Consider the following 22,833-nt stretch of genomic DNA (forward strand, 5'->3'; position numbering starts at 1 on the left):
GTGCACAGAACTGAAGACCGTCAGGATGCGTGCGCAGTGCAGCGGTGTGCCTGCGGTTAAGTCCCGTAGCTTTGATGAAATTCTGGCAACTTGTGAGCAAATAAAACTAAAAGAAATATCGCTCCTTCGATCTCTCTTGAAAACCTGCATTCTGTGTCACCTCTCTCAGGTGTTCAGCCTGTTTGCTGATGTAATGTATTACCAGGGTAATGCAGGAGCAGCTTGTGATACTCCCTGCTGAGAAGATAGTTCAAAGTGCCCCGTTTCATTAATATTCGTATCATGATATCAACCTTTACGTTGCTCATTTTACATAGGTTTTAATACAATTCGGGGAAAATACGAGCCCACGGGCCGTATGTCTGACATCCCTGTTCTAGATGATCTTTTTGTGTTTTACTATATAATGTATGACCTCCCTTTGATTATCTTCTTATTTCGCTATCTTACATTTTTACATTCAACCTTAAGATCTGTTGTTTATGTAAAGCATTTTGTGTTACTTTAATGTTCTTTGAAAAGTGCTATACAAGTCTGAAACAGTGCTGTAATGAAGGATTTTATCATTCCCGCCAACAATACACTTTTTTAGTCACAACATTTCTTAGACAATAGTTATACTAATAGTTATGACACACACACACACAGGCGCATACACGCGCACCAGATTATCAAAAACTGCTACTCACAGCTGTTGGTGTCGTTGGCCACAGCAACAATGCCCATTGGCTGCTGGGGAATATCGGCTCGCAGCACCTTCATATCTCCTCCTGTGTATTTGTCGGCCCGGAGCACAGCCCTCCTCACCCAGTCTGTCCAGAAGATGTAGTCCCCGTACACAGACAGGCCAAACGGGTGAACTGGCTCATTCTTCAACACCACCTGCAGGGGGAGACACAAGCACAGACATGATCTCATATATTCAGAATATTACATATTTGCAACAAACTTTTAAGAATAAACACAACTCATAGCAGTTATTAGGCAACATCATATTACAATCATGCTGCAGAAGAAGTATTTCTCTGCAGCTTGATATGCGTGCCAACCACGTGTGTCTGCATGGGAGCATCACTCACATAGCGCCTGGTTCCGTCATACTCGCAGCGTTCTATCTTGTCCAGCGTGGCGTCAGAGAAATACAATTTTTCTGCACGGTGGTCAATAGCGAGGCCATTGGGGGTTCTGATGTCATTGCCTATGATGACCAGAACATTGGAACCAGTGAGGGTGGCACGCATGATACTGGGAGACTGCTCGTTCCAGTTGGTCCAGAACATGAGGCTGCAGAAGAGAATGCAGATCAGTGATGTGCACATGTTGAGATGTTGTGAATGAAAGGTAGGTGTGCTCTGATTTAATGTATTTATTCTAACCTCTGACACTCATCAAGGACAAAAGCTCTGGGGTGGTCGTCTCCAGACATGGTGACCACGGTGTGCCGGTCTACGGCGCCCCAGTGGCTCTGATCCACCGTGTGCCGGGTGATGGTGGAGGTAGTGTAGCTGGTCCAGTACAGCATATCCCAGCCCCTGTGGTAGGCCAAGCCCTCCACCGAGCCCACATCTGAAAAAGAGGCAGGGGAGAAAGATAGCGATGAATACAGATAAAAAAGGAACAGAGGGAGAAGACAGGAGAGAAAAGAGTGAAGGAAAAAAGCACGTCAGTCTCAGCGCTGTGTTAAAAGGCCAAGTGTGGATTCTCTCTCAGCAGCTCAGTGCTGGCAGACTGTTATGTTTCAGCACAGAGTCAGTGCTGCGGACATGACAGCTTGGTATTAATGACCAAGAACACAGTGTGATTCAAGGCTTTTATCCAGCAAATAGCTCACTAAAAAGGTCACATTAACAGTTGCTGGCTATCGCATTATTTTCCATCGCACTACCTCATTAACAGATGAGAAGTATAAAAGTCATTCTTTCTGCTCCTTCAGTGTTGAACTAAGCTCCCTGCCTGCATAGAGGCCAGAGGACAGACAACAGTCAGCCAAAATGGGGGGGACATAAAGTTCTGTAGCGGAGGAAAGAAACAGCTGCTGGAATTTAGAGAAACAATACTTGCACACACTAAGACTTCATTTGAAAACACATCAGTCTAATACTTGCCTTTTGACACTGTGATTGCAAAGGAACAGTGAAGGTCCACAGATTAGCAGCTTTCAAGGCATGAATGTGATCTCACTCTATCACAGCTGAGGCCGCAGGATCAGTGAGGTTCACTGCCAGGTGGGACACTTAACACTACACCTCAAAAACTCAAGTGCGAAGCAGGCCGGCAGACATGAATCAACATTTGTCTGGCTCGTGCTAAGAGGCTGTGAATGAAGCAAAGCATCTGGCGAGCCGAGCGAAGGCATGCAGTGCAAAACAACAACCACGTCTCTGCTTTTTGCACTCGTAAATCAATGCCCTGAAAACCAATGAGAAGACCCATGAAATCCATTCTCTCCTATTTCCTCTTTCTTCGGAGCTGTTAATGAATTGTAAATCTCCGGCTTCAAGCACTCTCCACTCAAGTTATTGCTTTTCACTTCTGTTTGCCTTCACTTTGTTGACCAAAGCCTATCTTGGTGCATGTACATTTTTGGCTTGTTGTTTACAGCTAACTAACACATGAGCTGAATTACAGCTCTCGAGCTCAGCTGGTTTTACTGACACTTACTTTTTTATTGCCTTTATGTGCAGTGGGAGTGATAGCAGTTCAGTGTTTCGCTATCAGTCAGGCAGTCAATAATTACCCTGATTTCTGAAGGCAAACAGTATTCCACTCAGCTTGTCTCTCATCGGTAAACTCTATCTGTGTATGTTCTGTTTTTTTTGTGTTGTGTGCACAGACACAACTTTTAGAAAACATAGGTATCCTTTCAGAGTGTGAATATAAACATTGGACCCTGGGAAATTAAAAACTATGTTTGGCTTTAATAGGCCCTCCCACAGAGAGAAGGCCAGCCCATCTCCTGCCGGCAAGCTGATAATCAGTCCAGAGTTCACCTGCCGCTTTGCTCAGTGTTATCGTCTCCTACTGTCGAGGTATTTGCCTCTCGTTTCTCTCTCTGCAACAATTGCATTTCTCGGTAGGTCTGTCCCTCAGAGGCTGATTGTGGATCGCTGAGCACAGGCCTGATTGAGATGTCGTGTGGAGTAACTGCCTGCTCTGAGGTGACAGGAAATCGCACGATCGGGGGGCATTTAGCCCTCAACGCTTGTGTCCTGGGAGAGGGCTGAAATCACCAGCAGCAGAGAAATCAGAAGAGGTCTTGACTTCCACAGAGACATCTAATGTTATTTCAGCCTCGTTACCACCCTCAGCCAATCAGAGGCGGGCCTGATTGCAAGGTCAGGAATGGATTCACATACAGAATATTTTCAGCGGCTTGAACAATGAAAAACAATTACAGGAGTGAACGAAACCTTATTCTATATGTTCACAATATAAGAAGCAAAGTGAATGTATGCTTTTTAAGTATTTATTAATGTACTTTAGTACTTATTCTTTATTTTTAACATCATCAAGGGAAAAAGTGACATCAGTGTGATGGAATGTCTGTGTAAAACTGCTAATGAAGCCCTGTATGAGTTATTATTCCCACATGTACTATCAGCAGTTTTATGACCTGCTTGGGCATATTTGACCCAACCCAAAGCAAACTGTGTTAACAGTGGCAGCTTGAGTGGGAGACATATCCATTACTAAACACAGGATGCTGCTGAGAAACTCTACACGTGCAGAGGATCTTGGGAACAGCAGTGGCTCTGGACAGAACAATGTGGAGCAGGTCCTTGTCCCGATATTAGATGTTCTGATTCTTCTGCTGGGAGTTGGAGGACACATGATGGTGATGGTGATCCTGTGTGGGAGGCGGAGACGCAGGGCTGGACAGTCTTCTCAGAGTTCCCTTACAGGCACAGGAACAGACGCCCTCCTGCTCGCTCTGAGTGCTGCAGACCTGCTCCTGCTCTCTATGCTTCCCTTCCACACCGTTGCCATAGTGATGCAGCAATGGCCGTTCGGGGACGTCATGTGTCGTCTGGTGGGCTTCTTGGGATCGGCCTGCTCCTCTGCCAGCGTCTTCACTCTGGCAACGCTGGCTGTGTCTCGCTACCTGACTGTGGTGCACCCTACCAGAGCGTACAGCCTGCTCTCCCCTCGGCGGGTGTCTGTAGCTGCTGTGATCCTTTGGGTGCCCGCCTGCTGCCTGGCTGCTCCACAGCTAGTTTTTCGCTTTGTTACCCAAAAAACCAACGGTCTTGCTTGCCTTTCTTTCATTTGCCACCGAGACCAGCTGATCTATGGATTGTTTCACTTCATCGTGGCCTTCTTGCTTCCACTGGTTACCATTGCAGCTGCATACGGCAGAATCTACATATTTCTGTGGCTCAGTCAGCAGGCCGGCAGAGCCCCTCAAGTCGAGCGCTACCAGAACAAAGTGACCCACACGTCGGCCATGTTAGTGCTGGCTTTCACAGTGTGCTGGCTGCCGTCCTACGGCCTGACGCTGGCATTATTGGCGAATGAAAGCTCAGGGGCCACAGGCGCCTCACCACGTTATGGACCCTTCACTGTTTTCGCACGCCTCATGGCTAATTCTTCTACAGTGATGAACCCAATCCTTTATGTTCTGATGTCCCAAAGATTCAGACAAGATCTACTGGGGCTCTTTAAGAGAAGAGGGCAAAGGGCCAGCGGGGCTGTGGCCATGGCTCCTGCATGACAGTAAAACTATGAACTATACTCTTATTTAACTGAACACTTGACACAGGAACTGATTAAATCACAATAAAACTATTACAAGCTGTAGCCCTGGAATGTGCTTCTCCACAGAGACCATGGGACAAACAGTTTTGAATCACGCATCTCTTGTAAACAGTTTAAAGTAAAGGCACTTTGGTAAAACATTAACAGTGCACTTGTGTGTTCTTGTGCTGAGATAGGAGGAATGAATGTGTTCTCCGAGCACTGATAAAAAAGGTTGTTTTTTTTTGTTGTTTTTTGTGGTTTGGCAACAGCTTCAGAATAGGGTCTTCTTGTTTCTGTTTAGATCAGTGGGAGTGTTATGGGTGCCTGTTTACAACGAAAGTTCTTTGTTATGACAAAAAAAGTAAAGAAACAAAAAATGACTAATGACAGGCCCACTATCAACTATGGGAGTGGGAATACAGTGAATATATTGTTTGTAATAAATCATGTGGAGGTGGATGGATGAAGAAAGACTATTATAAAAGCTTAACACGGCGTTATGTGTGGGAATACTCACTCTCTACGACAGTTTTTCGGTCTGATCCGTCATCACTGATCCGCTGGATGTTGCCGAAGTGAATATCACTGAAGAATATTCGATTAGCACCCTTTCCTCCCCCTCCTCGGTAATCAAAGGTGAGCGCTATGACATTCTTCATGTGCTCTGGGTCCTCGAAAGGTTTTATCGGCGCATTGAGGTTGTTTTCATCCGACAGATGGACACTCTTTAGTATGGTGCGTTCCGAGTAGAGCAGGTAACCGTCATAGTCGCGGCAGCCACAGCCGTCTTCTGCCAGCATGCCATGGGCGCAGGCACACGTGCGCTGTGCGTTGCCACGGTAAAGACAGAGCTGCTGGCACCCGCCATTTTTGTCTTTACAAACGTTTGTTCCTGGAGATGACATTAAATAATTATCGAACCTGTAGAATTTAGGAAGTGAAATGTTTTAAGTGACTTTTGATGAAGTGACCGTTACGCTCATGTGCTTACCTTGCTGTCTGGCCCTGTTGAAAACCTTGATATCTTTAAGCTGCACTCCAATACCGGTCCTCAGGGACACAGAGTCTGTGGCGTTGTCCTTGCTGCCTCTCTTTATGGAACCGTTAGCATGAGTCCTGGTTAAAAGAAGAGAGACAAAAATGTAAACAGAGAAGAGATAAATATTAAGACTACAGATGAATACCATTCACAAATAGTTCAATAGTTCACAAAGAGTATTTATCAGTGTCTGACCTGTCACTCCAGTAGATGTAGCTTTCAAACACAGACACAGAGAACATGTCCATGTTGTTGTTGGCCAGCACCACCTCCCTGTTCTCTCCCGTCTCCAGGTTGATTCGCTCAATCTTGTCCGTTCTGGCGTCACACCAGTACAGCAGACTCTCCTTCATGCACACAAACAGTTGTGGTTCAGATAACGCCCACTGTTTGCGCTTTAATACAGAGATAGAAATGCTTGGATGGTCTGTTATACTGCACCTCGTAGTCAATGGAGATGCCGTTGGGCCAGCTGATACTAGCATTGACCAGGACGGCCCTCTGAGTTCCATCCAGACGAGAGCGTTCGATACGGGGGTATTGGCCCCACTCTGTCCAGAACAGATAGCTGCACACACACACACACACACACACACACACACACACACACACACACACACACACACACACACACACACACACACACACACACACACACACACACACACACACACACACACACACACACACACACACACACACACACACACACACACACACACACACACACACACACACACACACACACACACACACACACACACACACACACACACACACACACACACACACACACACAGCCAATAGATAACTCTGTTAGTAATTGAAAAAAAAGAACAGAGGCAGATTAAGGAAAGCTAGAGTTTCCTCTTACCCTTTCTCAGGGTGAACAGTGATGGCTCGAGGTTTGTCCAGGCCCTGTGATATCACCACATAACGGAAGGAGCCATTCAGTCTGGCCACCTCAATCACATCGAAGCCTTGGTCTGTCCAGTAGATGTTTCCTGTATTGGATAGACGAGAAACGCTGATGATCTCATGGCAGATTCTTTGCATTTTTTTCATATAGATATTAAAAATAGAAAAAGGCTTCACACATCTATTTCATAAGACAGGAGAGCGTAGGAGAGCAACGTGTCCCATCAAAAACTCATGCACACTGTCTAACTTGCAAACAAACATTACGGTACTAGAACTTTGTCAGTGAATGTTTGTTTGCAATTAAGACACTGTGCAGGAGTTTACCTTTAAGCAAATAGATATTAACCTGCTTGGCATCCACTATAACAAATATCGTGACCTTAAAAATAAAGAAAGTCCTCATCATCGTTCAGGTGTCCCCTTGATCTTTTTTTCCTACTGGGTCTGTTTATGTTTCTCTTTACTGTTGTTAACAGTTGGCACAAAAAGTCCTTTTTTATTGCTTCTGATTCATCTTCCTTCGCTCTCTCCTCCTCTGGTTAATGATTATAGATACTCTGACAGTATGCGAAGTGAAGCACAGCTCATCTTTATGTATGAGTGACACTGTTTGGGTTGCACAGTTTTGATCGGGTGTGTTTATGCCACGTCTCGGGGAATCTCTTACCTGCTATCCAGTCGACGGCGATGCCCTCCACCCTACCGATGCCATTCGTGACCACGTCCTCTCTCCAGGTTTGGTCCCTCTTGGCCCTGCTTATAGTGCTCAGGCCCATGTCCACCCAGTAGATAGTGTCGTTGTCTGTGAAATTTGCATAAATGATTAAATATATAAGAGGTATTTTTTTTAAACATTAAGATAAAACTTGGGTACCTTCATGCTAGGGTAAAAAAAATTCACAAATGAGGGAAAAAATGTACCAGCATGGAAATCTATGCCCACAGCCAGCGATGTGCCGGACACTGGTACCAGAGCGTCCGACTTATCTGATGGGTCCAAAGGAATTCCACGTATGCCTTCATGCACAGAGTACAGCAGGAAAGAGCCAACACCTGCAGAAAACAAATAGAAATAAATCCCATGTTCTGAGCAGTTTCGAGGTTGTGTTGCATTACATATTTCTAGTTTCCATCAATTCTTTTGATTCCAAATTTTGCTAATTCAAGAAGGTAGTATGTGACTTACCCTCACAGGACTGTTGCCCCGTGCGCAAGCTGTATCCTGCAGTGCACATGCAGGCTCTGGTGGTCGGGGAGGTGGGGAGACACAGCTGGGAACAGTCTCCATTGTTATTGCTGCATAGGTTTGTGCCTGGGAACACAAAAGCACAAGAAAAAAAAATAAACAAAGCAAATCAAAGAGGAGTTAAAGAGACATTAACAGATGTGCTTTGAAATAGATAGACAGGCTAGGCTACACGCAGCAAGCGAAGTCATCCTTCAGTGATGCAATGAAACACATTTATTCTTTGGCTTAGTTATTTAACAAAAAACAAATGTTGCATAGGCTCACAAAAAAAGCCAACCTCTCTGTACAGTTTCGTTGTAGATTTTCATGTGCATCATGGGGGATGTGCTATTCCTCAGGACTTTCCAGCTGCCACCATCCTCCTTGTCACAGGTTCCAATCTGGTCAGTTCCTTGGTCCGCCCACCACAACTTGTCCCCTAAAGAATACAACACAAGGCAGGATGGCAAACATTTGAAGGCACATAGGAAACAAAACCGGTTGTAATTTGTCATGGCTGAACTCACTGGTTAAATTTAAGATTTTCTGGAGGCTTACCCATGATTGCCAGAGCAGTAGCTTTGGTCAGCTTGCCCTTTACCCCCTCAAGCACCTCCAGTGCAGAGCCGTCCAGTTTGCAGCGGTTTATGGTGCTGTTTCCTGAGCTAATCCAGTAAAGCTGCTCTGTGTCGAAGTCAATGGAGAGACCTGGAAAAAAGCAAAGTGATGAAGTGTAGTGGCTAGGGGTGAGCCCACATCGAATATTCTATGATTCGTTTGAAAGAGCTTCGAATCTCACAGTCGAACACCTGCTAATGAAACAAGGGTCATTCTAATCCAGCTAAACACACATTACAAAAAAGACATCTGCAGATAACAACTACCAGTAGTTGGTTTCCACAAATATTTCTATTTGGTGTTTGTAAAGTTGATGTCCTTGATGGAGGGCGTAACAAATACTGTTTTTAAAATGATACAGTTGTTTGTATTACAGTCTGTTGTGCTGAGATTTTAAAAGCCCTTACAAAATAAAGAGGGAGTTCAAGTTTTTCTAACTGTTTCAGTTATTGTTGTTGGATTACAGCAACATGTATAGCCTATTTTGAACGAAAAATCTGTGATTCTATCTGTACAGTGGGATTTGTGATCTGTGACACCACTATAAACAAATACATGTTTTCTATCCAGCTACTCTGTTTTCCTTTTTAACTTGAAGCTAACAACCTTCTTCTGTCACCTTAATGCAGACTTAATGAGTGTGAACGAGGATGGATGAAGTCAAAATCACCAAACAGATTTGCTGCATGTAACTCCTTAGTAGGGGACACCCAGAGTAGTGCCCTTTCACTAGGGTGTGGTCACACAGAGTTGGAGAATATAACTCACCAACAGGGCCTTTCTGGTTGCTGAAGAGGACGCTGCGGTTGCTGCCGTCAGTGTTGGCCATGTTGATGGTGTCCCCATCGGTCCAGTAGAGTTTCCTGAAGGATGTGAGGAGAAAGAGAGTCAGCTAAAATCACAGCACACTTCAGCATGAGATTTTTTTTCGATAATTCATGGTGACTTGATCACTAAATTCCCACCACAGGCCGTCTGATTCCACATAAAGGCCTCACAACACGGCCTGACTATGTGACTAAAGGTAAAACAAACTCATTATTTGGAGTTCCTGTTGCACTGAAGCCAACCCATCTCACACCTTTTGCCTATTTTAATCTCAAGTAAATCTACGAGACATCCCATGTTCTGGATTATATTATGTCATGGTTACATAAGTAAGTATTGTTGAAAGATCAGAAAGAGTTATGCAATTGTTGAATTTTATTTATTTATTTATTTTTTCATTATCATTTAATTCTTTCATCATTTAATACATAGGTCATAAAGTCATAACCTTTTTCTGCTTTCAACATTTCCTGTTAAACTTACACACACTCGTAGTGCCTACACTCCTGTGAGGTCAAGATAAGTGTGCCATACATTGAAGCAAGGCCACATAGGAGCTCGTAGGCGTATAGCGTTTCTGAGTATCAGCTCTTCTGTGTATCTGCTCGGTTCACGGTCTTCGAGCTGAAACCACATATGAACTTGGTATTACCTGTGGATGCATCACGTTTCTGCGAACGTGCATTGTTGAGGTGTTACAGGATCTTGAAAAAAAGAGAGACTTTTTGGCTATAAAAACCCTGCAGAAAATCTGATCGAGGTTCCTTTTGGCTTTGCTAAACGAATCCACGTCACTCTGACTTTTGAAATCCCATTTTGGGACTTAGTCTCTGAGCCAAGATCTTTTAAAACCTCAAGTGTCCACACTCACAGGTTTAGACTTTGGTCTTTGAGTTTTCATTCATTTCTTTTCCATTTTTTATATTTTCCTTTACTGTTTTGTATTTGCATTTGGAATATCATTTGAATTTTTTTTTTTTATACATTTTCGGAAACTTTTTGAAATCATTTTCTGACTGAAATCATTTACACCACAAAGACTGGAAGTTCCCCTTAAGGACCCTATGTACCTCGGAAGGTAAGTTTTGAGCAGTCACACCACGGCACACTTGTCTTACTGATTTATATTACACACTTCATACACACCAAATATCCTAGCGAGGGGAGTTCACAGTTATTCCCTCTCTGGGGGGTAATCTAGAGTCCTATACCAGGGGTTATCCTTGAATCTAATTATTCTAGAAATGAATGTTAGGCAGATAATCCTGGGGCTGTGATTATAACTTGTTCATCTGTCCTCCAAAGGGTGTTAGAGGAGTAATTTTACATAGCTCCTTCCACTAGGAAAGAGTAGACTAGCAGGTTGGTAGGGAGTGAGCTCTCATTTAGTTCAATAATTAGTTAACTAATGTGTGGTGAGCTTCCGTTAGCTATAGTAAAGTTATTCACCCCTTTTTGTATGTCCAGGACATGCTAAAGTATGAACAGTAATTCTAGAAACAAAACAGGAACAGTCTGTGTGGCATCTGGTCTGTTAATCACAACAAACTGAGTGACTTTAGTAGGAATGTTTTTACAATACAAGATGTGCTCTCAATTTAAGGCTGAAAATAGTTTAAACAAAAGTATAGCTAAGGTTGCACACTGGACTCAATTAACCCACTGAAAACCTTTTTAAACCAATCATTGAGGAGCTGAAATATGATACATGACTGGTCGTGGATGTCTAACATCCAAACCCTCAAATCTCTCACATACACCTTTTTTTAGCCTCAGGTTTTTATTCTCCTCATACTATTTTAACCCCTCGCACCCACAAGAGGAGGATACAAGACAATGTGAGTGTGCTTCTCTTTTTATAGACCATAATGTAGCGTATGTTTAAAGGGCATCTATCCTCTGCCCCCCTCACCCACTTCCTTTTACCACATCCACCACACCCTTCATGTGTTTGCTAACATGCCTTTAAATAAAGTTTCAGGCGCATTTAAACACCCACATGCTCGTGTTTTTTTTTTTTTTTTGTGCTCCCTGACTCTCTTTGCCCCCACCCACTCCTGGACATCATCTGGGCTGTGTGTTTGTGTGCTAGACAGAGGAGATGGCCCCAGCATGTGGATCCAGCATCTGCTTCTCATCTTTCCCCCACGCCAACTATGCTCGAATCGGAAACATTCCTCTGCACAAGTAGACTTGCTCTTTGAAAAAGAGGAAGGAGTACACAAAGAGGCAGAGACATTTCTTAAGGAAATATCCCATCTTCTTCCACCACAAATCCTCCAAGAACAAATACTCCTGCAGGACAGAAGTCAATCTATATATACAGATCAGATGGTCTGTTTTTGCTCTTTGAGGACAGGCTGATGTCCAGGTTCTGTTTGGGGAGCTGAGGGGGGGATGAAGTTTCCAGAAGGGCAAGGGGAGGGAAGAATGGACATTTGCTAAACAAGATAGGAGTGGAGAGGGGGAGCAGGATGTAAGATAAACACAGGCACAGAAATAGTGACAGAAAGCGACAGAGACACTGACTGTGAATAATTCATAGATAGTCTAAGAGCAGAAGCTTTCTTTCAGAATAAAAAGTGGAGGGAGATACAGAGTGAGAGTGACAGAGAAGAAAGATGGCATGAGAGGGGAAAAATTGGAAGCACTTCCTGAGTGAAAAACTGTCAGAGGTCAGCGACCATCAATAGCACACTACTCAGCCTGTCATCGCAAAACCGTTAAGCCAGACAGCCACACTTCATTTTTGAGTGTGTATGAGTGTTTGGGCACTACTATTTGTGTTTGTGTGTGTTTGAGTTTAAAATGGATATCAGGAGGTTGTCTCAGGGAAGTTTGTAAAAGCTTCATTTTTACTAAAAGTATTGACGAGAAGTAGTGAGTGTTTAGTGTTTTTTTGGGGGGGGCGGGGGGCTTACCCAAGTATTGGATGAAGCACGAGACAGTGTGGTTTGTCCAGGCCCTGGATGACCGCATTTTTGAAGGAGCCATCAAGTCTGGCAACATTAATCTGTTTCTTATTGGCATCATAACTGGTCCAGAACAGGTTCCTGGACACCCAGTCCACCGCCAGGCCATGAGCGTTTGGCAGATCTGAAAAAAGATAAACATATAAAGCCTTTCAACATATTTCTAACTCGCGTTGTTTGATATTCTAATACATAACATCAAAGCTAGAGGGGGGGAAGATCTGCATCAAAAGATATTGCAATTTACCCTTTGATAAGTCCCTTATGGACGATACTAACATTGTAGCTAATTAACTAATAAACGCTAACTCTGTGGGTTGTTTAACAAGTTAGCTGATGGCAGATGTTTAATGTTTTCAGAAGCATGGTGTGAAACATAACATTACGCAAGATGGTCTCAGGTACTTGATCATTACACTCTGCATGATGCCATGGTAAAAACTGATACTAAAGCTAAATGCCCAGAGAAAAAAAGCCTGTGCATAGTTTAGCTCTTACTTAGCTTAGGCATGTGGACTGCTTTAGTGAGAACAAAGGTCAGAGCTACAGAGATGTGGTCGGATACAGGAACTCTTGACAAAAACGCACAAAATAAAAAGATTTGAAAAATTCCGTTTTCAAATGAATCTGAGAATTTCTGAATTTCCTTTGAATTTCAGAAAGCTGAAAACTTTCTTCTCTACAAGAGGTTAACCTGAATGAAATTCTGATGTTAACAACCATACATTCCCTAAATATATTAGCACAACTGTGAGGAAGAACCCCTTGAAAATCAATTGCACTTGATGTTTTTCTTTCACTTTCTTTCTTTGGAGTTAAGAACAATGTCCAATAGGAGCAGGCCATCCAGCTTTTAAAAGCATCATTTGTTAGTTAAAGCTGTTAACTCATCTCTGCCTGTCTTAAAAATATTTTATTTTCATACAAAAAATCTGAGAATAAGCCTAAGTGCATATGGTGTGTTCTATTATGTCCTTGTGTTGTTCCGTACCAGCAGAAACGACTGTCTCGACTCCGGTGCCGTTGATGAAAGCTCTCTTGATGGTCTGTGTGCGGACATCTGACCAGTAGATACGGTGCTCCAGAGCGTCGTAGTCCACCACAGTCACGTTGTCGATGTCCGGCACAGTAAAGGAAATTATGTAGTTGTAGTAGGGGTTGTCGATGTCCACCCCTCTGATCTCGATCTGGCGAGCGTAAAGCAGGAACTGACGGGATTCTACGGGGAGGGGAGGGGAGGGGAGGGGGACACATATTGACATGCATCCTTCAGTAATTCACCAAAACTTCAGCGTTCAATGGGAGTAATCAGGAGTTAAATGCAGCTTCGAGTCAAACGTCAAATGCTTGAGCGCACTAATGCCAGAGTTTGTAGGGAAAGGTCTTTGCAGCATGGTTGGGTGCATGTGTGTATTGTTCCTGCCCACTTGAACAAACAGTTAATCCAATTGCATCGTTGACTCTAATGATTGTGTCTGGCCGGCTAACTCAATAGCGCAACCATGACAGCGAGAGTGAATTCAATCAGTGCTGATGCATTACAAATGCATTGGTCTCAACAGTCCCATCATCATTTAACCATGTGCAGCTTAAATGATAGACAGGCAGAACAGCAGAGAGACAGAGAGGGGAGGAGAGTAATGACAGAGTTGGGTTGCAGCGGCCGGGCCAGACTAGGTGGTGGATGTGGAGAGTCGTGGCTGATGCCTGCATCAGACAGAGTGGGGTTCTCTATTTCATTACCCCCCGAGATAATAGAAAGTGATGCCCTGAATACTAAACTCTTAACTGAATAAACAAGCCCGCTCTTTCGCTTCACAGACGGACACTTCAATGTGCTCCTAAGCTGTCACGGCAATAGCAAGTCAAAGTGAAAAAAAGTCTACATTGTTTCATCTGTTCTTTTCTCTCCCCTCTCTCTAACACACACACACACACTCTCACTCACAGACAGACACACATACAAATGGAAATATAGGATTCTGCATGTACAGGCTGAGACATAAATATGACAACGTTGCTGAAGCAGGCAGAGGGGAGCATTGTCTGCTGGTTAAAAAGATTATCTAAGAGTATCTTTTCAGATACTGCATGGAAGTACAGTGTGTGAACACTGTGTGTTCTTGCTTACCATAGCATGTGCGTCTGTCAGGGCCGAGCTTCATGAGGTGAGGGCAGGCACACGAGAAAGTCTGATTGTAGTTTATGAGGCAGAGATGTGAGCAGGGATCCTTGCCATCTTTAGCAGCACATGGGTTAGGAGCTATAGGGAAATAAGAACAGAAAAATATTACAGAGGAAAGGACACTCAAACATCTCATAAATCAGTGTCTACCATCATAATTCATGTATTTCTTTAATTTCTTATGTTTTAGGCTATATTGAAAAGCTGCACAAAGTCTACATTTAGACACTATAGTTTGACAGGATGTTTGTTCACGAGTGTTTGTTTCTCACCCTGCGGCTGTCTGGATGGATGGTACACCTGCAGGTCAAAAGGTTGTGTGTTGGTTCTCTGAACAACAGTGACGTTGCTTCCTGTCCACTTGTTTGCTTTAGCCAGCGTGTTGGTCCTCCAGTCCGTCCAGTAAACCTCTCCTCCGTACATCGTGACTGCGAAGGGATGTGACAGATACTCGTGCCCCCTTAGAACCTCAATCAGTCCAGAACCATCGTATTTGGCTGAATAAATGGCATCAGACCTGCGCACAACACAATTTTTCAGTTAGAATCTGGGCCTACCTTAAATATTTTGTACATGCATGAATTAATCGTGTGATTGTGTTCATGTCTGTGCCCTTTTTTTTTTTGTTACCTGGCGTCAATCCAGAGGATGCGGCGCTCTAGATAGTCCACAGTGAGTCCATTTGGCCAGCCTCCGTTGCCCGTTTCTTTATGGATGGTCTTCCTTCCTTCTCCACTCATTGAGGCGGCTTCAATCCTGGGCAAGCTGGCATCCCAGTCTGTCCAGAAGAGGATCCTGCAAACATTGATATGCAGATATTAAAACATTACGATACAACAAAGCATGTTCAAGATCTGTAGATAGACAACCCAGAAGTCATTCAAACTTTATAAAACACTGTGGTTCTTTAATGAAATGCTTTCTGTTTGATATCAGCTGGAGATAGAGCATGCAGTGTTGAAGTTACCCATCGCGAGGATCCAAGGCGATGGCTCGGGGGTGCTCCACCTCTCCAGCCAGTAGAGTGGTCCTCATGGTGCCGTCCAACTTGGCCACCTCTATCTGATCCAGGTTGCTTTCCACCCAGTAAATGTTTCCAGCTATCCAGTCCACAGCCAGGCCCTCGGGGGTCGCCAGCCCGTACTGGATTACGACATCGAAACTGGTTAAAGCTACAAGGATGGGAAAAAAAACAAGGAGAGAAATGGTCAGTTATAGTTTCTTTAAACTGCTTTACCTTCTTTAAAGGTAGGTCAACTTACATTTTCCCTATTATTAATAAGACAAAAGTAGAAACTGCATAATCATTTTATTGTGTCTACCTAATTATCTACTGTAGAAATGTTAGAACGAGCTGGTTCAAATCTGTGGGGTTTTTTCATTCTCTTCCTTTTGAAATAATTGGATCTCATCTAAATATCTTATTACTCAACAAAAAAAACCATTCCTCTGAGGCTCTTAACTTTATTAATGAATTAACAAAATATTTCAATATGTACGCATAAAGGCATCAACCATGCAATTGGCTGAAGGCGGTGTTTCAGATTGTACTGCGCTGATCTACTTTGCCTCTCAGTATTTAAAATTCATGAAAATGTGATCAAGCTATTTGGATTCATGGTGAATGTTGCAAAACAAACTGAGATTTCCTTGAAGCAAAAGGTTAGATGATAGGTTCAGGATAAAACAACATGTCAGTACAGTGAATAGGAACATAAACAAATACAGTAGAGGCTCAGCAGGGGGGTGTTAAGACTACAATTACACCGTGAGCTTTAAAAAAACTAAACATGTGGCGTACTGCAGGGCTGAAGAGACATTTCATCCAGCCTCTTCCTGTCTCTTTTATTTTCCGGTGGGACCCTAATCAGAGGGAAATGTCTAATTATTCCAGATGAGTCATTATCCTGTCTGGAGCAATGAAAACACACACACACACAACCACATGTACACACAAACACACACACCATTTTTCAAACTTAAGTTCAGACCTGTACACATAATGTTGTTTTTATTACTGCTTCAGTGATGATGTCATCATCTGACACTCTGCTCACATGAAGCCACGATAACACGACCAACACTGCTGACATTTGACATGCTGTGCTGGATATTTTCAACAATAGGGCCATGTCACAGATATTCTAGGCATAATAATATTGTCAAAACTGAACTCTTGAAAAGTCCAAATGGTTTACCTCAACAGAAATAAATATTAAACCCTGGTGTGCAATATCGTATTTAGAGATTAAAATGTTATGACTCATAAATGTCTCTAAGCCTGTAAAATTCAATATGGTAAATTGCCCCTGACACTCTGAGGGGCTTAATTTTTTTAGTAGAAAGTCACTTTTAATGCAAGTCTTGCATTCTAAATGTCCATCTTTTACAAAATGTGATGGTTCTGCATTTATTTCTAAATGTAAATGCCCTGTGATGTGAACTGATTTAATGCTATCTCAATCTATGAAGACCATGTCATGTGTCAGTGGAAACCATGTAAGTGGATCTTCATTTTATGTCATACTATCCAAAAGATCTGGTGATTGTGTTTAAAACGTCTCACCTCCATTCTCGGACAGCTTCCCGCGATATATCTTGTCCTCCACCACGTCCGTCCAGTAGAGGGCGCTCTCACTGAGATGGAAGTCGAGAGCGATGGTGTTTCTCAGTCCTGGTACCAAAACACTAAACTCTCCTTTATTCAGATCAATACGTCGGATCTCGTGGCGGTTTGAGAAAATAATAAAGGGTTTGAAGGGATCTGTGGGTATAAACCAGAGAGATCAGTGGCCAGGTGGTAAAGGGTTAAAATCCTCGGCTTAGTGACCATTGATTATCAGTGAAAATACTGCAGAGCAGCTTCGCTTCATGGCGTGGAAACCCTCACATCCACGCTCCACTGCGGACCAGGGAGAGAGGAGCTGTGTTCAAAGTGGCTCTAATCCCCGGTAATTAAAACACAGTGTAAATAAGACAGGAGTTATCACTAGCTAACAGGCAGCCAGACAGGCAGCAGGATGAATGACGGGGTGTTAGTGGCTGGTCTTTAAGACCTAGCAGTGCAGCACACAATCAGTATTTCATGTTTCCTATTGGCTAGTAGCTGCAGGCAGATATAATACTAAGATGAAATGTGACTGAGCAGTTTCCTCTTTCTTATACTTTTCCCCCAGACCACTCTAATGGAGCGCATATCTGCTCACCAGTTTTGATGTTTTTTCATAAAATAATAACAGCAAACAGCTAAAACATTTCCAATGTATTTTAATGTTTCCTTTGTGGACCTCTTCCCTCCATCTTATTCCTGTTTGAGAGGTATTCAAGCTAATCCTCTGTTTTTGTCTGCAGTGCTCTGTCTATTGTCCAAACGAGTATCGCATTTTGGCAGAGTGAGCCTTCTCCAACCACACCGTTTCCTGCTTGGGCGGTCTCTCCTCTGCTTGAACCCACACTACACTTCTTGATTCTGCAGACTTGAACTCTGACAAAGCCCAGAACACAGCCACTTCTATAGCTTCCTCCCTTACTGTAGCATTAGTATCAATCAAACTTCGAAATTCCTCACTGAACCTCCATTTTCATCCATTTGCCACTCTGGTGCTGCTTTCTCTTTTCCTTACCAGTGCTCTTGCAGTTCTCCATGTCAGGCTCCAGCTCCCAGCCCTCGTAACAGGAACATTTCACACTGAACTTGTCTTGTTCACAGCGCTGACTGCACTTCAGGTGTTTGGCGCAGAAGCTCTGGATATGACAGGTCTTGTTGTCGGCCCCTAACTCCATGCCCAGTGGACAGGAACAGATCACCCCCTCGCCAGGGGCCACTGTGCAGTTATGGCTGCAGTCACCATTGTCGAGTGAGCACAGGTCTGTAAAAGAGGGAAAATTAAAGAAGCAATGACACAAGTGATAAATACAAAGAACTGTTATGTTTCCACTGAGGACACGGTTTTAAGATGCAGAGTTTTGCTTGCTGTTTTTGGCATCCCCTGTACTAAAACCCAGCCTGTTCTCTGTTGTCTCTTACCGCAGAGCTTCTCATCAGAGCCATCTGGGCAGTCATCAGTGCCATCACAAAGTTTCTCTGCAGGCAGGCAGATGGTGGAGTCGTTGGCACACACATGGTGGGACAGCTTACACACCAGCGCCTCGCAGTTGTCCTCATCCGAGTTGTCCTCACAGTCACTGTCGCCGTCACACACCCAGGCTTTGCTGATACAGCGAGCTGTGGACAGACGGCGGCAATTACTTTAAGAATAGGTAATCAAGCTGAATCTAAGTAAACTGTATTAACTTGGAGTGCGGTATCCTCACCAGAGTCCCTGCAGCCGAACTTCACAGCTGGATCGCACATGTGTGTGACGCCCTCACAGTTCTTCTCGTCGCTCAGGTCCATGCAGTCGGTGTCACCGTCACAGCGCCAGCGCAGAGGGATGCACAGGCCATCCATTCGACACTGAAACTCATCTGTGTGACAACCTCCGGGTGGACGGGTGGCTGTGGAGAGAGAGAGACGTCATCAGACTCTGACAGGACCATCTTCTTCAGTCCCTTCAGGACACAAAGTTGTGCAACATCAACAGACACAAAACTAATGAGTTGTCTGTTAGAAACGTGGACGGCAAACAGTGTTTGTCACAGGAAAAGGATACCGATTCAAGTATGCATTCACACAGAGTCATTGTTATCATAAACACAGCTGCCAATGACTCATTTTGTTATTCTTTCAATGTTGCTATTAACCAGAGATAAATGACTCATAAAATTACAAGAAGGTTTATCAAAATCTGCCTTGTGTCTTAATCTAAAAGACAACAGTTATTATATCACTTACTAAATGAGATGTATTATGTGCTAGTAGCTAGGTTGTACCCATAAGACTGGTTTGTGCCTGTGTGACTAATAGCAGCCAGGGACCTCTTAAATCTACTGACTTAAATAAAAACACTCACCGTGTTTGTAGTGCACGGTGCACTTCAGGGAACAAATGACAGAACAGTGCACAGATGCAACCATCCAGCATGATAATAACAACCACCTGTCACAGCTGTGTTCAATCAATAAGGCCGATACAAAGAGGTACAGGTTTCCCTATGTGTTTCTTTTTGTGAATAAGGCCTTTCAACATCAGCTTTAGTTTTTATATTGTCAATATGTGATTGTTTGCTATGGTTGGAAGTTGTGGTTTATTGAACCCATCAAAGAACACCAGGTAGAGTTGCATGTTGCAACACCAGTGTAAAAAAAACCCACAACATCCTGTTACAACCAAACAGCTGTTAACTACTAACTCTGTACTGATCTGATATGACAGCTGTATGCTCTGGCTCAGTGCTCCGAACCAATACGAAGCATGGCTGACATTCTGCTGAACTTAAGACATTCAGAAAGAGCCACCAACGCCTTGATGAAAATCCTTTAATTTGTGTTTCTGCAGGCTTGCATGTCTTTACTTAAAATATTTAAAGAGATACCACTTTGAAATGTTTGATTGAAACACTTAAATTTTGCAACATATGACTTGTGTTGCTTTTGCAGCTCAGATCCCAAAATTCTTCTTTACAGCAATTAAAACCGTAGATGTTGGTTGTAGAGATACATATTTTATTGTTGCTATGTAGGCTAAGAGTTTCAAGAAGAATACAGAATGAGATTATGTAAGGATCTTAAAAATGTAGTATTGTTTCGAGTGCATGGAGCGGCTTACTCCAAAACGCCTGATACTGATTTTTAGGCTGTATTGGAGCCATTCCAGTTACTGATACTCGATTTCATCTTTCTTATATAATTTCTTTTTCAATTAAGGTAGGGAACTCTGCCTAATCCTCGGGCTAACACTCACCCTGATTGGTGCAGTTAGCATGGGTCTCGTCACTGTAGTCCCCACAGTCATTATCTCCGTCACAGGTCCAGTAATCGGGGATGCAGCGGCCGCTGTTACACTTGAACTGAGCGCTGGAGCACGAGTGACTACAGCCTGCCTCGTCGCTGTTGTCCCCACAGTCATTATCTGAAAAAACAAGCAGTCAGACAACACTCACTCTCTCACATTATGAGGCGCCCGCTGCCTCAAAGGAAACATATCAATAAAAATATGCAAACAGCATAACACAGAGACAGTGAAAACAATGGAATACAAATGGAACAGAATATGAGAGGGTAAATAATGGCAGAAACTGCATAGATCACACCATGCACCATGAGGGAATGTACCGAGCGCTGATACATTGAGCTTGGCAGCAGAGCATCATAAGCACATTATGCCCATACTAATGTTAAAGAAAACTTAAAGTATTACCTTAGCACTTTTTAAAGCAGTTGATTTCATATTCATTGGGGACAGGAAAATCTATCCTGTGGTTTCACTTTTTCCCCTAATTCAAGAATTGATTGCTTACACAACAACTACACCTTCACTTTCCCTGTGAATTTGGTTGCTCTAATAAAGTATTTACATTTAATTTTTATAAGCTTCAAACCCCTCTTGCAGAAACCTACAGGTAATTAATGGCAGCAGTTTTTTGGCCTCAGCTTGTGGCCGTCTTCAATTAGCAGAGAGAAGCAGCCCTAACAGTTTATTAGCCAGCCTAACTGGACGCTCCTAGAGCTCGGCTAGCATCACGGCTGTTTTGGTGCATGTTGATCTATGCACTAACCGGTCAGGTTCGGACAATTCAACTCATCAGAGCCGTCCCCACAATCCTTTTCTGAAAGACATAACCAACGGAAGACAGCAGAGTGGGCAAACACGGGACAACAAAAAAAAAAAACAACATAGAATAACAGAAGACAGGCAAGAAAGTAAAAAGACACAACAACAACAACAACAACAACAACAACAACAACAACAACAACAAGAAGGTGGCAAAAAAGTAAAGTGTTTAAATAACATGCACAGCAAACTGTGACAAAGGAAAGCAAGGGTGTTGCCACTTTAACAGGAACACAGAGAGAGAAGAGGACAGAAGAAAGAGCAGACACTAACCATTATCACAACGCCAGTTTATGTTGATGCAGCGGCCGTTGTTGCAGGTAAACTGAGTGAGGGGGAAACATGTGGGGTAGGCTGTGGACAAAACAAGAGTTTCAACATGTTGCTATTAAAAACTGCTCACTTCATATCAAAATAGCACCTACAGTAAGAGAACTACAAATCATTAAAAAACCTGAGACCAAACCAGACTACAAGAATAAGTAGACCAACCGCATGAGGCAGGTTCATCTGAGCGATCGCCGCAGTCATCGTCCAGGTCACAGGTCCAGGAGATAGGGATGCAGCGCCCACTAGCGCATGAGTACTGATTAGGAGGGCAGGTACGAGCTAAAGGACAACACAGAGGGGATCATGAGGAAAAGGAAAACAAGAAACAAACACCACGAAGATTTCAGTATGGGGATGTGTTTGTTTGTTTACCTGAGCAGGTGGTGTTTGATTCATCCTCGTCGTTCCCGCAGTCATTGTCCCCGTCACACAGCCAGCGCAGAGGGATGCAGCGGTTGTTCTTGCACTTAAACCTGTCTGTGGGGCAGGTGTGCTGGTCTGGAGAGAAGAAAGGATGCATTGAAGAGCAAGACGGACACGGGGGGGCAAAAAAATGTGAGAAGAAGGTGAGAAAGTGGAGGGATGTGAGGTGCAAATGAGTGAAAGATAAGAGTTATTTTATTTCATTTTCTGAGCCGTTTTTCTTTCTGGACGGGTCTTTATTATGTCTGGGAGAGGAACTTGTCTGCACCACAACCACAGGCAGACACACAGAGAGCTTTTCCAGATTTCATGTGCTCACACATACACAAAATGAGATGGCTTAAACACACACTCACTCGATTTCAGCTCTCTCATTTCATTCTGGCATCACCAGACTGTAAAATTCAGCTTCTCGGGAATCACATGACTCAGTACCAACAAGAGGAGAGCTGTTTTTTTCCAAAGAATTGATACATGAGATGAACGAATGCGTTTGTGTAAACTCACGGCACAGATCAAGAGCCTCGTCGCTGTTGTCCAGACAGTCGTTGTCTCCGTCGCACTTCCAGCGCTCCTGGATGCAGCGGTTGTTCTTGCAAGCGAACTCCCCGGGCTGGCACTGGGGAGGGGGCACATAGGACGGGTTGGCTGTGGAAGAAGGAGTTGAGAGAAAAAAAAAGGGATTAAAGAAATGTGAAAGACAGTTACAACATTTTGAGTTACAAAATCCTGCAAAAGTTCAAAAACCAAACTTATTGAAAAGAGCAATTAAAGGATGAGAAAAAAGCCTGTTGGTTGAAACCACCTATCTCGTATCTTAGACTTGAATATAAGTTCAAA

At 43.5% G+C, this 22,833-nt stretch overlaps 2 protein-coding genes across 3 annotated transcripts in view; one reads left to right on the forward strand and one right to left on the reverse strand.

The window, feature by feature from the left end:
• The window catches only part of LOC132977808 (low-density lipoprotein receptor-related protein 1-like), a 93,680-nt gene that overhangs the window by 20,424 nt on the left and 50,423 nt on the right, over positions 1-22,833 (reverse strand). For both annotated transcript variants that reach the window (XM_061042660.1, XM_061042661.1), the window contains exons 16-44: positions 22,501-22,641; positions 21,943-22,068; positions 21,733-21,849; positions 21,514-21,594; positions 20,371-20,538; positions 18,843-19,025; positions 18,556-18,753; positions 18,152-18,397; positions 17,095-17,292; positions 15,496-15,700; positions 15,159-15,323; positions 14,801-15,045; positions 14,475-14,606; positions 13,335-13,562; positions 12,293-12,467; positions 9,312-9,406; positions 8,484-8,633; positions 8,224-8,364; positions 7,884-8,009; positions 7,619-7,750; positions 7,365-7,499; positions 6,651-6,780; positions 6,218-6,344; positions 5,972-6,123; positions 5,729-5,853; positions 5,255-5,629; positions 1,377-1,566; positions 1,080-1,284; positions 690-882 (exon numbers count right to left, since the gene is read on the reverse strand). In XM_061042660.1, coding sequence (XP_060898643.1) covers positions 690-882; positions 1,080-1,284; positions 1,377-1,566; positions 5,255-5,629; positions 5,729-5,853; positions 5,972-6,123; positions 6,218-6,344; positions 6,651-6,780; positions 7,365-7,499; positions 7,619-7,750; positions 7,884-8,009; positions 8,224-8,364; positions 8,484-8,633; positions 9,312-9,406; positions 12,293-12,467; positions 13,335-13,562; positions 14,475-14,606; positions 14,801-15,045; positions 15,159-15,323; positions 15,496-15,700; positions 17,095-17,292; positions 18,152-18,397; positions 18,556-18,753; positions 18,843-19,025; positions 20,371-20,538; positions 21,514-21,594; positions 21,733-21,849; positions 21,943-22,068; positions 22,501-22,641 — 4,884 coding nt within the window. The remainder of the gene's footprint in view (positions 1-689; positions 883-1,079; positions 1,285-1,376; positions 1,567-5,254; positions 5,630-5,728; positions 5,854-5,971; positions 6,124-6,217; positions 6,345-6,650; positions 6,781-7,364; positions 7,500-7,618; positions 7,751-7,883; positions 8,010-8,223; positions 8,365-8,483; positions 8,634-9,311; positions 9,407-12,292; positions 12,468-13,334; positions 13,563-14,474; positions 14,607-14,800; positions 15,046-15,158; positions 15,324-15,495; positions 15,701-17,094; positions 17,293-18,151; positions 18,398-18,555; positions 18,754-18,842; positions 19,026-20,370; positions 20,539-21,513; positions 21,595-21,732; positions 21,850-21,942; positions 22,069-22,500; positions 22,642-22,833) is intronic.
• Positions 2,863-4,899, forward strand: LOC132977809 (delta-type opioid receptor). Its single transcript, XM_061042662.1, has one exon. It carries the CDS (start codon positions 3,701-3,703, stop codon positions 4,709-4,711), a length of 1,011 nt encoding a protein of 336 aa, XP_060898645.1. The 5' UTR covers positions 2,863-3,700; the 3' UTR covers positions 4,712-4,899.

The sequence above is a fragment of the Labrus mixtus genome, chromosome 7 (genome assembly GCF_963584025.1).
Source record: "Labrus mixtus chromosome 7, fLabMix1.1, whole genome shotgun sequence".
NCBI lineage: Eukaryota > Metazoa > Chordata > Actinopteri > Labriformes > Labridae > Labrus > Labrus mixtus.